The sequence below is a fragment of the Vicia villosa genome, linkage group LG2 (assembly GCF_029867415.1).
Source record: "Vicia villosa cultivar HV-30 ecotype Madison, WI linkage group LG2, Vvil1.0, whole genome shotgun sequence".
In the NCBI taxonomy this organism is placed as follows: Eukaryota; Viridiplantae; Streptophyta; class Magnoliopsida; order Fabales; family Fabaceae; genus Vicia; species Vicia villosa.
This window is the reverse complement of record NC_081181.1, coordinates 118,157,161-118,171,185: the sequence shown is the minus strand read 5'-3', so window position 1 is coordinate 118,171,185 and position 14,025 is coordinate 118,157,161. Positions and strand designations below refer to the sequence as shown.

General features: G+C 32.6%; 2 protein-coding genes and 1 long non-coding RNA gene across 3 annotated transcripts; 2 read left to right on the top strand and 1 right to left on the bottom strand.

Annotated features, from left to right (window-relative positions):
* Nucleotides 1-2,166: 2,166 nt before the first annotated feature.
* On the top strand, nucleotides 2,167-3,883 carry LOC131651895 (uncharacterized). Its single transcript, XR_009298507.1, has 2 exons — nucleotides 2,167-2,381; nucleotides 3,062-3,883. It is a non-coding gene; the product is annotated as an uncharacterized LOC131651895 (long non-coding RNA).
* On the bottom strand, nucleotides 3,671-10,745 carry LOC131651894 (rop guanine nucleotide exchange factor 14-like). The gene is made up of 8 exons (XM_058921617.1): nucleotides 10,496-10,745; nucleotides 9,705-9,829; nucleotides 5,729-6,127; nucleotides 5,420-5,574; nucleotides 5,254-5,328; nucleotides 4,765-5,034; nucleotides 4,330-4,677; nucleotides 3,671-4,247 (listed from the first exon to the last, which is right to left on the bottom strand). Exons 2-8 carry the CDS (start codon nucleotides 9,775-9,777, stop codon nucleotides 3,888-3,890), a joined length of 1,680 nt encoding a protein of 559 aa, XP_058777600.1. The 5' UTR covers nucleotides 9,778-9,829; nucleotides 10,496-10,745; the 3' UTR covers nucleotides 3,671-3,887.
* A 1,200-nt stretch (nucleotides 10,746-11,945) lies between these two features.
* On the top strand, nucleotides 11,946-13,127 carry LOC131649870 (uncharacterized). The gene has a single exon (XM_058919618.1). The coding sequence runs from the start codon at nucleotides 11,946-11,948 to the stop codon at nucleotides 13,125-13,127; it is 1,182 nt and encodes a 393-aa protein (XP_058775601.1).
* Nucleotides 13,128-14,025: the final 898 nt, after the last annotated feature.

Here is a 14,025-nt window from a genome sequence, read left to right as displayed (position 1 = left end):
GCATAATTCGGAAGTTCATTTCCGAAACCCCCCAAAATCTGAACAAAGGTGTTTTCGGAAGTTCATCTCCGAAAACACCCCCCATGAGGTGTTTTCGGAGATGCACTTTCGAATTGTGGAAATTTTTTAAAAAAAAAAAATGCTTCGGAAGTTCATTTCCGAAGCAAGGGTAATTTGGGTTTTTCGCTGGGGGTGACCCCCATAGGGAGGTGGCTAAAGAAAAAACATTTATCTCTCTATGTTGAGAATCTCACTCTTTTTAATAAAATGTTCGATCTAAGAGACAATTATAGTTAGTTTTGTAAGTTGTTATATTTGATTATAGGTAGTCATTAGTTAGTTTTGTTACTAGTTAAGGTTTGTTAGTTGAACATGAACACAATATTAAGTGTATCATGTATTAATTGTAAAGTATATCTCATGTAACACGTTGACTCTCTAATACAATCTAATTATCAATACTAGGTATTAGTGTGATTGTAAAAAAAAGAGTGAAGGTTAATTTTAGTCCCTCACAAAAACTGCAGAGGTCAGATTAGTCCTTGAGAAAAAGAAAAAGTCCCTATTAAATCCTTTACAAATTTTAACCGAGTCATATTAGTCCCTCTACTAATATTTTTTTCAAACCGGTTTTTTTCTTACTTTTGAACCGTGACTGGACTGTCAGTGAAGACCCATTTTAGTTTCTCACAAAAAAGGAAGAGTCCAAAATAGTCCCTGAGAAAAAAAAAAGTCCCTATTTAATTCCTTACAAAATTTAACTGAGTCATGTTATCTTTTAATATTTTTTTATACGATTTTTTCCTATTTTTAAACCGTGACTGGACTCCTATTTTATGATTGTTGATTTGAAATTATTTGTGAATGGATTGTATATAAATCATCGCAATACCACAATGTTCTTTTTTTCGTTGGGTTTATTATCAGGCTTATGGGTGGGTGACTACGGTTTTTCTTGTTATGTATTCTTGTGTATTAGGTGTTGTTATTGGTTCTGTTGTTAATGATCTTTTAGGAATGTTTAGTTCTGCTGTTGAGGTGATTTAGGCTAATTTCTTACTTTTGTAAATAATACTTGTGGCGAAAATAATACACATGATTTGTTTGAAAAAAAATTGGTTTATACCATATTCCTTAGGTTTTGATGATAACAAAGTATTTAATGAACAATTAGGTATACTAGGTAACCTAGCTTTTGGTGAAAACTCAGACTCTAAAGACCATGTGTAAAGAAACATAGCCTCTAACTCGTATTTAATTTCTGAAAGCAGATCTATCTTGTCAAGTCCAGTCACGATATAAAAATAGGAAAAAAATCATTTAAAAAAAATATTAAAAGAGAGACTAACATGACTCAGTTAAATTTTTTAAGGGATTAGATGGAGACTTTTTTTTCTTAAGGACTAATTTGGACTCTCTTTTTTTATTAGGGACTAAAATGGGTCTTCATTGGCAGTTCAGTCACGGTTCAAAAGTAAGAAAAAAACCAGTTTGAAAAAAATATTAGTAGAGGGACTAACATGACTCGGTTAAATTTTGTAAGAGATTTAATAAAGACTTTTTTTCTTAGGGACTAATCTGGCCTCTGCAGTTTTTGTGAGGGACTAAAATGGATCTTCACTCTAAAAAAAATATAGTATGTTAATGATTTGACTAGTAAGAACAACATGATAAGAGATTTGAAAATAAGTGAATCACAAAGTGGTAATTCCACCAAATCTCTATTTAAAGGATTTCATTCTCGAAAAAAGAAATTTAATAATCAAATAAATCAACATTTTAAAAAAATTATCCAACTAATCATTTTTGGATATTTTTTCCACGTAGGCGCCATGTAGGATGGCGCCTCCTATTTTTTTCAGTTACTTGCGGATTTAGTAAATTTATCTGCGAATTTACCTGCGGAAATATTTAATGTTTGGTTTACAAATCATGTAAATTCGCAGGTAATACCAAATCCGCAGATAAATTCATAAATAACTGAAAAAATTAAAAAAAAAAAATAGGAAGCGTCATTTCACATGACACCTAGGAAGAAAAAATACTCAAACATGATTAGTTGGATAATTTTTTTGAAATGTTGATTTATTTAATTTTTTTTTTTAAACCTGGTTATTGAAAAAAATCTTCTTCATTCTCATTTATGTCATTTTTTTTTCATTTTCTCTTAAACACTCTAAATCTGAAGCTAAGAGAGAATGGAGATAGCTTGAGAGAGGGAAACGAAATTGAAGAGAAAGAAGAAGGATAGCTCAAATCTTGGTCATCCTTGGTTTGCATGTGAGAGATTTTGGCAATTCTTGAAGAAATAGTACCAAATAAGCCTTGATCATCATCTTTGCCACTCTTCCAGACTCAATTCAGAATCTACTCAAGCAAAGGTGAGTTCTAGTAGGTTTTGAATTGGGGAAATTAGTGTTAGGAGATGTATGAAGGTTTTAGGATTAATTGTATGATAATAATTATGCAACTATATTTTTTTATTCTCATTGTACTTTTCAAGATCTTACAATAAGGAAGACGATTTGAATTGCTATGATATCTCTTTGATGCACGAATTGTTCATAAAGTGTTGTCTTATGCACTTCAATCTCATTCAGTCATCTTGTGCCTCCTAAATATCGTTTCAGCACAAGCGTCTCGGACATCTTCTTTTTTCATTAATGAAGTGTATGTTTCCATCCTTTTTTCAAAACAGTTTGTTGAGTCTTTTAATTATAATATTTTTCAGTTTTATAAACATAATCAAACTATTTTTCCTTTGAGTCTTACAAAAATGTTAAACTATTTGATCTTATTCATTCTGATGTTAGGGTCCAGCCATTCTTTCTAGTATTTATAGTACTAGATGATTTGGATTTTCTTTTTATGAATAATAAATCAAAAGTGCTACAATTTTTTATTAAATATTATAATATGATATAGACACAATTCAAAAAATATATTAAAAAATATGTTTCGACAATAGTAAGGAAATTGTAAATCACAACTTTATAGTGTGCAGTTTGAAATTCCTAAAATACAATGGTCATAATGGACTTCTTCTTGATTTGAATTGCAGGTGTTTGCACTTAAAATATGTAATTCAGCTTGATGCATGTTGTTAAGAAACTGAATGGTCTCACTGGAAGAACATGTGGCAGTGCGTAATGTACTATTTTGTTATTCACTAAATTCAGTTAGCAGAATTTGGTTTTGTGAGATTGTGTTCAATGGACATTTATCTGCAACATATACTCGTTGCAAAAAATAAGTAATGTTATATTGTTTTCTAATTCAATAATGTGATAATTGATACTTCGTCTATATTTATCTCAATAACTTTATAGTGTATTCCCGTTTCGCTAAGAATTGCAACTGTAGTTGAAATGAAGGTGCGAAATTGTTCCATGATGTATTATATGGTCTTTTTGAATTTTCATAAGAACATATACTGGTATAAAGTTGTACATTTGAATCGCGTGAAGCTTCAATTATTCAACATATACTGGTGTTTTTGTTTGAAGAGATTGTTTGAAACATAGAGGTAAATCATTTGTGTTTCGATTGCTTGGAGCGTAAGTTTAAGCATTTCTATTACAACAACTAAGAGTTCAGAGTCCAAGTGAAACTTGAAGTGCAAGTTTTCTCTAATTCAGCCAAGGGCTCGGAATAATTAATAAATATATGATTCTGATAATAATACTCGGTTTGCTTCTCTATTTCCATTTCTAACTTCAGTTTCTCCAACATTTTTTCTTCAAAAGCAATGAAGAAAGTCATGTCTAACATACTATCATAGCAAACGGATCAGTTTGCTTCTATATATTCAAACCCGTGATACAATAATAACAATAACATTTACAAATCTAATATCAAAAATAAATTAAAAAAAAAAAAAAAACCCTTTATGGAGAATTTGGAGTAGACAAACTTGCACAAGCCTCTCTACTAATGCACCAAACACTACTCCTGCTTGGTGTGGCCGTTATCACATCCTTGGATTTGGCATCAAAAGATTCGCGTTCTAAAACTGAAGTACTGTCAAAACATTGTCCATCTGCTTTGTTCATCTTTTGAAGTAAGGATTGCCTAATATGTGAATCCGTCATCCAAGTTTCAGAGATATTTGTTCCGGGCGAGGAACTTAGTGAATCAGAATTGCTTAGTGAATCCTCTTGCAATATATCTCCTATTCTAGATAATATGCTGAATGCTAAATTCCCGAGAACTCTGGAATACGCTTCCAAAATCGAATGTCCAATATCCTACAAAAAAGATGCAATATGTTTCTTTAGTCAGAATAATTTGTCGAATGCATGCATCATATTATAAACTACAAAAGCTTACCTTGCCATATTGTACTTTAGCAGCATCAAGAAATGTTTGAGGAAGGTTGGGGTATCTGATTTTAAGCAACTGTAATAATGTTTCGGCACGGTCCAATAATAACTCTATTTTATCAACTTCTGACAAAGGGCCCTTCACAAAAGACCATGAAGTTCTAACTGGTGATTTTCCTGTGACTTGTTCTGTGGTTCTCTCTTTCAATGAGAATATAACAGCTTCCAATTTATTAATGGTTTCGAGGGCCATATGTTCAGATTTCAAATTCAGAGATTTAAGAACGTCTTCTCCGCAACTTGATTCGGTTGTCAAAACCTTGTGCAGTTCTTGTCCAAGGTTTGCCTTTCCTGACTGCAACATACAAACATATAAAAGATCAGTTTAAAGCATTAGAATTTAATTTCCTTGAAGTTATTCAACATTACAAAACTATTTTACCTTTGAAAGTGCGTCTTTAATAACTGCTGGCACAGGCATTTCAAGCAACACATTTTCATTGATAGATTTGGCAGCCTTGAACACTTGACGTACCACCCTTCCTTGATGAACCAGCCTCTTTCTTTCGGTGTCAGAAAGGCCAGTTTTTGGCACCTGAGGTGATGGAAGCCACCATCTGTTACTCTGCCGTTCACTCGTGTCTCTTCCTTCGGTCCGGCTTCCTCCCTCTGCATACCAAAACTCTGTTTTCACCATCGAATCAAGTGCCTCCTGTCAACAACAAATAATCCGAATAAGATGTAGTAGCCTAAAATGTAACTGTAAAGATCTCGTGCAAAACTGCATATAAATGGAGAAAAAAATGACGAAAAATAGAGTTTGAAATTATGCTAGAGTCATTAAGGAAGACTTTTCTTAGAATGGATAAATTTGAGAGAGGATAAAAAAATGTTCAAGATCGTTGTTGATTGTAGTAAAGAGATGACGTACGATAAGCATAGAGTCCAATTTCTGGAGTGCTGGAAGATTCATGTGAATGTCTGCACGAGCTTTCGGTGTCATGATCTGTTCCAAGAAAAAAAATAACTCTTACTTTGTTGCAAGGTGATGTATAAAATAGTTTATTCTTTTTCTACCAAGCTGAAATGAAAGATACCTCAAAGATCCGGCCATTAGCATTGTTTTGCTTAGCCGGAACTAGCTCAACCATATAGTTAGTAGGAGACAATAACCAATCCAATTCTCTTCGCCATTTGCACTTCCTTTCTTCAGATAAAGGTTCCAATTTCCACAGCTCACCAAAAACAGTAACTGCATATAATCATTTTAAGCACATACATTAGCTACTATTTTGTCAATAATATCCTTAACTATTTATCGCACGAAGAAAAGGATAACATAGAAAAGTTATAATTAATTTCATGAAATGAAACAAAATATGATAGAAAAATGGGAAAGAGCATACCTGCTAGGTTTGTGATGGCATTAGACAGTGCTAAAGCGGTAGTGATGCCCTTAGTTCCTCCTGTAACATCTTCACCGAGTAAGAGCTTCGAAAACTTTTCCTTCATGGCTTCAATATCTGAATGTTGGATTGCATAAGAAGGCTTTTCTTTTTCTTTGACATAAAACTGTTGAGGACTTTCTGAGAGTTCCCATTCTTCAAGACCTTGTTCATCTTCCCTTTTCATTGTTAAACATTTTGAAGAGAATGATCCAAAAGCATCTTTGCTTGAAGAACAGCTTGAGTCATCTTCATCAAAAGAATCTGTTATGCATCCATCACCTCTACTAGTTCTGCTTTCCTCTTCATAAGACTGGTTATTTAGAATGCAACTCTCAAGACCCTTATATGTCATGATTCCTGAAATATTCCATTATATAAATTCATTAAAAAAATTATGATTTTTCATAAAGGGCTTATTTTTAAATGTAAAAATATTACATATAACTAAATATAGTTTACAAAAATGAAACCTTACACCAAAAAAACTAACCAAAATATGAAATGAAACCTGGCTGTCAATGCTAAAACAATGAAAGAATATATTCTCTCTGCTGTTGGACAAATAAGCTATGCAGGCAGGCATACATCCAAAAATAGCATATGACTAAACATCATGGTTAACATTTAATTAAAACCATAATGATTTTTTGGTTGCATAAAAACAAGAAATTTTAGTACATTAGTACACAATTATTTGATTTACTATTTATGCAAGAGCATATAGGCTTTCTGAAATCAATTTTTTCTGCATTGTTATTGGCATATAGCTCAACTAGACTAATTTAAAAAAGTAGTAATTCACAACTAAGTACTTGAGAAGTTTGAATAGTAAGGAAGAAAAAATATATATATGTCACAAATGGTCAAAAGTGAATAATTGAGATTCCATCACATCTCTGTCACGGATATGTTTACTTCCTAGTTGGTATAAAGTCTTACTATACGGCTACCAAACAATGTCAAGTATATCTCTGCAATTGCAGATTATCATGACATATTAATGTAACTATTGCAAGATATACTGACAAGAATATATCACATACTAGTAGTTGTTTATTTCATAATAATATTAATAGTACTTTATTAACATAGCATAATAATTAACAAGCTAATTGTTGTTAATCTGTTGTTTAAATTATCCTTTTAAGATTATATATAGATTTATGAAACACAATATTAAAGTATTTAAAAGTTCTATGAGCTTTAAATAACTTTTGTTTACTTTGTCAAAAAAAGAACTTTTATGTTCTTTTTTTTTTAATTTTGATGTTTTCATAAAAAGAGTGAACTAAAGGTGTTTACACAAATATCAATCACCTATGTTTTACTAGGATAAATACTTGAATGGAATTGAGAAGCTTCCGAGACTATGACAGGATAGAACAATGATTGAATCTAGTTCAATCCTTGAAATAAATAATAATATAAAAAAATAATTAAAAAAAAAACAAAGGACAAAAGAGCCAACAGTAGATTACAAAGCACCACAAAAGACCAAATAATAAGAAAATAACTAATATTAGGGTATCTTTGGATTGATGGAATAGGATGGAATCGAGCGAAATTGAATGGAATAAGTTTATGTTCCATCGTTTGGATCGATTAAAAACGGATGGAGTTGAGTGGTATCGGATCGAATGGATTTCATTCCATTCCATCCCTTTCCACCATTTTTTGTACCCTCCAATTTGGACGGAATGAAAAAATTACTCTATTATATCACGAAGTATCCAAACAATAGAATGACGTATTTATTTCATTCCACTCCGTTCCGCTTTATTTCATCCCGCTCTGTTCTTTTTATTGTATCCACACATAGCCTAAAATTTGTGCAATAGGATTGAGTCGGAGAGGACAACAATAAGCGACAAAACTTTAAAAGAGACTTTTACCATTTCATTATGATGTTCTTGGATACATGAGGTTAGAGTGTAAGATGTCATTTGGAAGCTGAGTTTTGAACAAATTGTAACTTTCGAAAATGTCCATAAAAAATTTAGAAGTTTTCTGAATAGTAAGGACAAGAAAGGCAGTTTCCTTAAAATTTAGAGGATATGAGCAGTAAAGGTACAAACTACCCCACAACACAATGAAGGCATTAAGTTCATTCTGTGAGTATATCTATGAGGAGGGCCATGGAGTGAAATGGGTAGTAGTTATGCCCAATAAAAACACCCATGGTCCACCTACTTGTCGGTCAATGGATTTCAGATTGAAACACTGTTCTATTCTACTAGTGTCTCAGATTGAAAGTTGATATGAAACACAATCACCCTTCTACTTGTTTGACCTAAATTATAGCCTAGTAAGTATAGCACAATTGAGAACTGGAAGGACGTTGATATGAAATTTGGTTACAATATGAAATCTGAAAGTGTGGAAGTGTTTTTCATGGACCACAATGTTACATCCATTGGCAAGCAATTGTCATTGTAAGGACTATACATTGATTGGTATAGTCTTTCACAGATTTATGTCATTTATGTTGAGACCGCTATCTTTTTTAAATGGCAAATTCATGTGCTTGGTAATTGGTATGTTGCAGAAAACAATAATGAAGGTTTAAGATGCACTTATGACTCGTGAGTGAGCTAGGAGTGTGGGACAGGTATTAATGTCTCCTACAATAAAGGACTTGCTCAAACTTAGAAATATGGAGTAGAGAGGTTTAAGTAGCTATCGATTTCAAATTCAAATCTAACTATTGAGAAAGTGACCAAAATTAATTCATGTAGCATCATACTTCATGTCAAATCCATTGTCACTATATTTTACACTACCAATTCAGTATAGCCATTGGTTTGTATTACTCCCTCCGTCTCATAATAAATGTCCTATTTGAACAATGCGCGGTTTTTAAAAAAATAATTGGATGTATTGGTTTTAGTAAAAAAGTTAATGTCATTTACTAGAATACCCCTATTAATAGTAGTTGAATAACGTGAAAGTTAATAAATAGGGGTATAATAGTGGAAAAATAATAATGATTGATGCATTGAAATTGTAAATGGACAATTAATTTGAGACAAGAAAAAAATGCAAATGAGACACTTATTATGAGACGGAGGGAGTATTTTATAGGAAGTTAAACACCTTCTAACATCCAACCTTTATAATTAACTGATTATATAAAATCTTTTTACCTGTCAGTGCATATCAATTAAACTCATCGATAAATAAAACACAATTTTTATATTATTAATTGTAGAAATAGTTATCCATAAATAACACAAATTTTATAAATTTATTATCACATCCACTTTTCATAATACTTTTAAAAAATTTGAAGATCTTGTACTAAGACACAAAAAATATTTTAAAAACTGTTATCAAAGAGTTTTGTTATTTTCTTAAGAAACACGGACACCTCGAATACACATGCTAACATCAACACATAGACTCCAATACTAATTTTTTATTTAAAAAATAAATAAATTAAAAATAATTATATAATTATAAATGTTAGTGCAAGTGTTGATGTCCAACATAGACACGCAATTTTTCAGTGCAACTTAATTTTCATACAAAGTACAAACTTATCATAAAAGTTATTTGTACCATCCAGAAACTTCTTAGATAATTCAAATAATCCACAGTTTAGAATTAAGCAACTATTAATGCTGTCAAAAAAGGTAAGTGGCTCTTAATGACTTAATTAAAATTCGTAGACAAAAGTTAGGAAGACTTTTTTTTGACAAAAAGAGTAAGGAAGACTTAAGTAGCATCCTATTTGAAATTGAACGTTACAATATCTTTATAAACTAACTATATGTCCTTGTTTTTCAAACAAAGACTTTGTAACCACATAGATTAATGTTTCTTCTAGAAAATAAATAGATCAACACCAACAACAATAACAGCAACAATAAATAATATTTATTATTTTAAAAATAATAAAAATATATATAGAACAAATTTAAAAGTATGGACTTACTTTCTTGATCATGATCAATGCTAATTTTCCTCCCCCTGGTACAGCAACCTAGTCCTTTCCTCATCTTAAACATCCCTTTCACTGTAGCAATTGTTCTATGGCTTCAATAACTCTTACTCTGACCCCTTCACCAACCATGTCCAAAATACTTATATCATATTTCTAAATAATTTTCAATAAATATATAATAGCCATACTTTATAAAATAATAAAAAAAAGAAAAACTGAAATTAATGTATACTGGGAAGAAAACATGGGCCACCATGCCATCCCAGTATTCCTAAGCATTTAATTTTACATACCAAGTCACGTTCAACCACTAATTTCAATTTATATTAAGAGAAAATGTCACAGTCAGATTAATATTAATCACCAATTGATGCTTAAACACCATACTTATAATTAATCAGAAAAGGTACTAATTATAAAGGGGTAAAAAAGTAAAAGTGTAGAGTGAAGTGAGCAAAAGGTATTAATTATGGTAACTTTATGAAAAGGTGGTCAAAAATCAGAAAGGGAGTCTGAATCCTGAACAGTAAAAAAAAATCCACTAGGTCATACATATTAGATATTCCACTGTGTATAATTTTTTCATTTAAAAAAATTGAAAAAGTTTTTCAAAAAATGAGGATTGAGAAAATTGAAGTCAGGAAAAGAATAAAAAGCACAACAACAACGAAAATAAAAAATTAGAGAAAGAAGCTTTTCAGTACTTTTATTTTTTTTTTAAAAATTAACAAAATTAATTTGAAGTTCGAAGTTGAAAACGAAAGAAATTGAACAGAACGTACCTTAGATTGCATTGTTTTGCGGTGGAAAGTTCAATGGTGATGGAGAGCTTCAGCAGGTAGTAATGGCGTTGGAGAGAGAGAGAGAGCGAGAGAGAGAGAGAGATGAGAAGAGGAAATTATGGAGGAATGAATTTAAGAAAGGAGAGATGAAAGAGGCTCCTTTGAACAGTAAGTGAACATGGACCGTTGAAGCTGGGTGAAGCTGATTCTGTTTGGACGGTTAAGATTGATGGAGGGATTGGTAAAGTGGGGCCATATTGGGTTAGTGGGCTATTAAAATCAGTAGCAGTTGGTAGTTTTTGGTATTAATGAAGTTTTTGGAATTCAATTTTCAAATTGTGGTCACTCCTCATTCTACATCACCTCCTACTTAGCTAAATAATGCTACCTGTCAATCTAAGGTTTCTTAATGGATGAATCACCCTTTTGTATTTTAAATTGTTGATTGCCTTCTTTTAAAAGGAAAATGCTACTAATATAGTATTACTCCCTAATAATTTACTGTATAAAAAAATTAATATTTTACACTTATTAAGAAAATTTAAATTTTATGTCTTTTCTAAAAATATTTTATAGAAAAGATGTAAAAGCAGTTTTTATTAGTTGTTATTTATAGAAAAATAAGAATGAAATCAAATTAAATGCAATTTGCATTAAATTTATTTTTAAAAAGATGCATTTTTAAGATAAAGTTATTTAAATGAAATAAAATTAATATTTTTTACTTATGATTTATTACAAAAAAAATTAATGTTTTTTCCTTATAAATCATTACGGTGGTGGGAGTACATATTTAGAAATTTAATGTAAAACCATTAGGGCGGGAGTACATATTTAGAAATTTAGTGTAAAAATTCTAATTTATAATTTGTGTAATCAATATTTTAAAAATCGAAAAAGTTATTTTGTCTACAATTTTTTATATTTTCTGAAATAATTTAAAACATTAGCAAGTGTCTTGTTAATACGATTTAATTGTTAATTGCATAGATGTTTCACTGTCAAATCAGATACAGATTCATATTTGCGACATCTCATTTATTTTTAAAAAAATATGAAATTCAATTCAATTCATTGGTAGTTTGATATAGGAATCATAGAATCTTTCATAAAAATGGAGACAAATGACTCCGAAGATGCTGGTAGCGTTTGGATTATCGCAGGGAATGAGTTGATTACAAAGATATAATAAAACTTTAACTTCCTACTGTTTCTTTTTTAACTGCTCTTTCATTTAAAATTCGTTAGCTAAAAAGATCCTCATGGGGTTTTTTCTAGAGAGAGATTGTCTTCCTTCTCTCTAGTTTTATAGAAGATCTCGTTTTCAACTTTCTGTGGAGGTTGTGTGGAGGTTTCAGAGCTCGCCGATGGAGTGGCAAAGGAGTAAAGGGAGGAGGTTTTTAGGAACCTTTCTCAACGGTGGGACGTTTTCCCTTTTGGAGGGAGAGGGATGTCAAGGGATGAAGCTATCAAGAGTGCTTCCATTTATTTCTCAGAGGTTCCAGATAGGGTGAAGGCGAGAGAGATATTTGGGTTGTTTGGTTGTATCGGGGAGATAGTCGAAGTGGTGATACCACCGAAGAGAAACAAACTTGGTAAAAGGTTTGGTTTTGCCAGATTCAAGGATGTGGAGGATGTCAGAAGGTTGGCAGTCAAGCTAGACAATGTGTTCATCGATGGGACGAAGATTCATGCGAATCCCCCGAGATTTGAGAGGAACAACAATGGAGAAGTTGATTTAGGAAGGGAGAAAGGTAAAGACAACGTACAAGCACATTTACAGAGGAGAAACATCAGAGGGGAAAACTCTTTTGTGGACGCGAGGTCGTTTGCAGACGTCGCCGCATATCAGAAGAAGGAATGTGTGATGAAGGAAGCGAAGGTGGACTTGGAGTTCGTTTCTGATCCAGAGGTTTCAGTTAGGCTGTCCAAGGCATACACCAGTAAGGTTGTTAACCCTGGAATGACTTATAACATTCAAACCTGCTTCGAGTTGGAAGGATATTTTTCAATTAAGGTAACTTCGTTAGGAGCTAACTTATGCTTGCTAGAAGAAGTTAAAGAAGGTGACATTGAGGCTCTGATAAGGGAGGGGGAGGTATGTTGGAAACAGTGGTTTTCTGAGATTAGAAAATGGAAAGCGGAGGATATTGATGAAGAAAGGGTGACTTGGTTGAGGGTTTTTGGTGTACCCTGTCAAGCCTGGAGTTTTGAATTTTTTGAGCTATTGGCGAATAGAGTTGGTTCTTACATTTGTGCATATGAACAAACTTTGAAGGCGATTAATATGGATGTGGAAAGGTTCATGGTTCGTACTTGGTGTTCAAGAGTCCTGAATGAAGTAGTGAAGGTGCATATTGACGGTGTCCTTTTCAAAATCAAGATAGTTGAAGATTTGCACGGGCCGATTAGGATCAATCTTAACAGCAAGGGATCGAATCCTGAACAAAGGGTAGAAGACTTTTCAGATTCAGAGAAGTCTTGGAACTGTGAAGATGAAGCCTTCGAGGAAAGGGAGGAGATCGACGGTTTTTCAGAGGATTCGACGGTGGGAAATAAAAAGTTAGTGGGTTTGGAAATTGAAAAGAGTGTATCAATGGAAGCTCAACTTATGGATGAGGTAAACAAATAGTTGATTATAAGTGATGGAGGTAAAGAGATGGAGGGAGACTCAAAAAGATTATAGGGAGTCCCATGAGCTTTTGACAAAGCTTTAGGGGAAATTTTGAAAACAAAAGATACAGACAGGAGTGTGGATTTAATCGTGGACAACACTAGTTCGGAGGGATTCAAAGTCAGTTGTTCATTAGATACCTTATTTAGGAGAGATTCGATGGAAGGTAATTCAGTTGGCAATAATGGGAGGGAGATGGTGCTGGAGAAGAAGGTAACTGTCTGGAACATGGTTGAATCTAAAAGTGGTAGGAAGGATAAAATATTGGTGGAATTGGTTGGGCCACATAATACCAAGAAAAAGAGAGTCAAGAACAGGCAGCTTAGTAGTAAGGTACAAGATGGTTTGTTTCAGGGGGGCGGGGAGAGTGAGGAGGTTCTCGGATCTGGTAGAGTAGAGACGAAGATAGGTGGTAGTGTAGAAGAAGAATTTTCAGCAGGAGCAGTGTTATGCAGAGACCAGATATTAGATGTTGACATGGTGAATTGTAATGCTAGGTTTTGGGATAACATTGACCCGAACGTTGGTGCTAAAACCTGGAAAGCTATTACGAATCTGGGGGTGGTATCAAGAAATATTGTAAAAGATTACCAAAAGAAAATAGAAGATATGGAGAGAAGTGATAAAGGTAAACTAGTGGGGAGGAAGGAGAATATAAAAATGTCGAAATGATTGTAGGATCTCTAAACATCAGAGGGGGAGGTAATCTTCTGAAGAGAAGGAGGATTAGTACAATTATAGCTCAAGGTAAGGCAGATATTTTTTTGATACAGGAATCTAAGCTGGAAGTGGTTGATAGTAAGATAGTGAATTCTTTTCGGAAGAAGGATAAGATTGGCTGGTCATTTGCAAATTC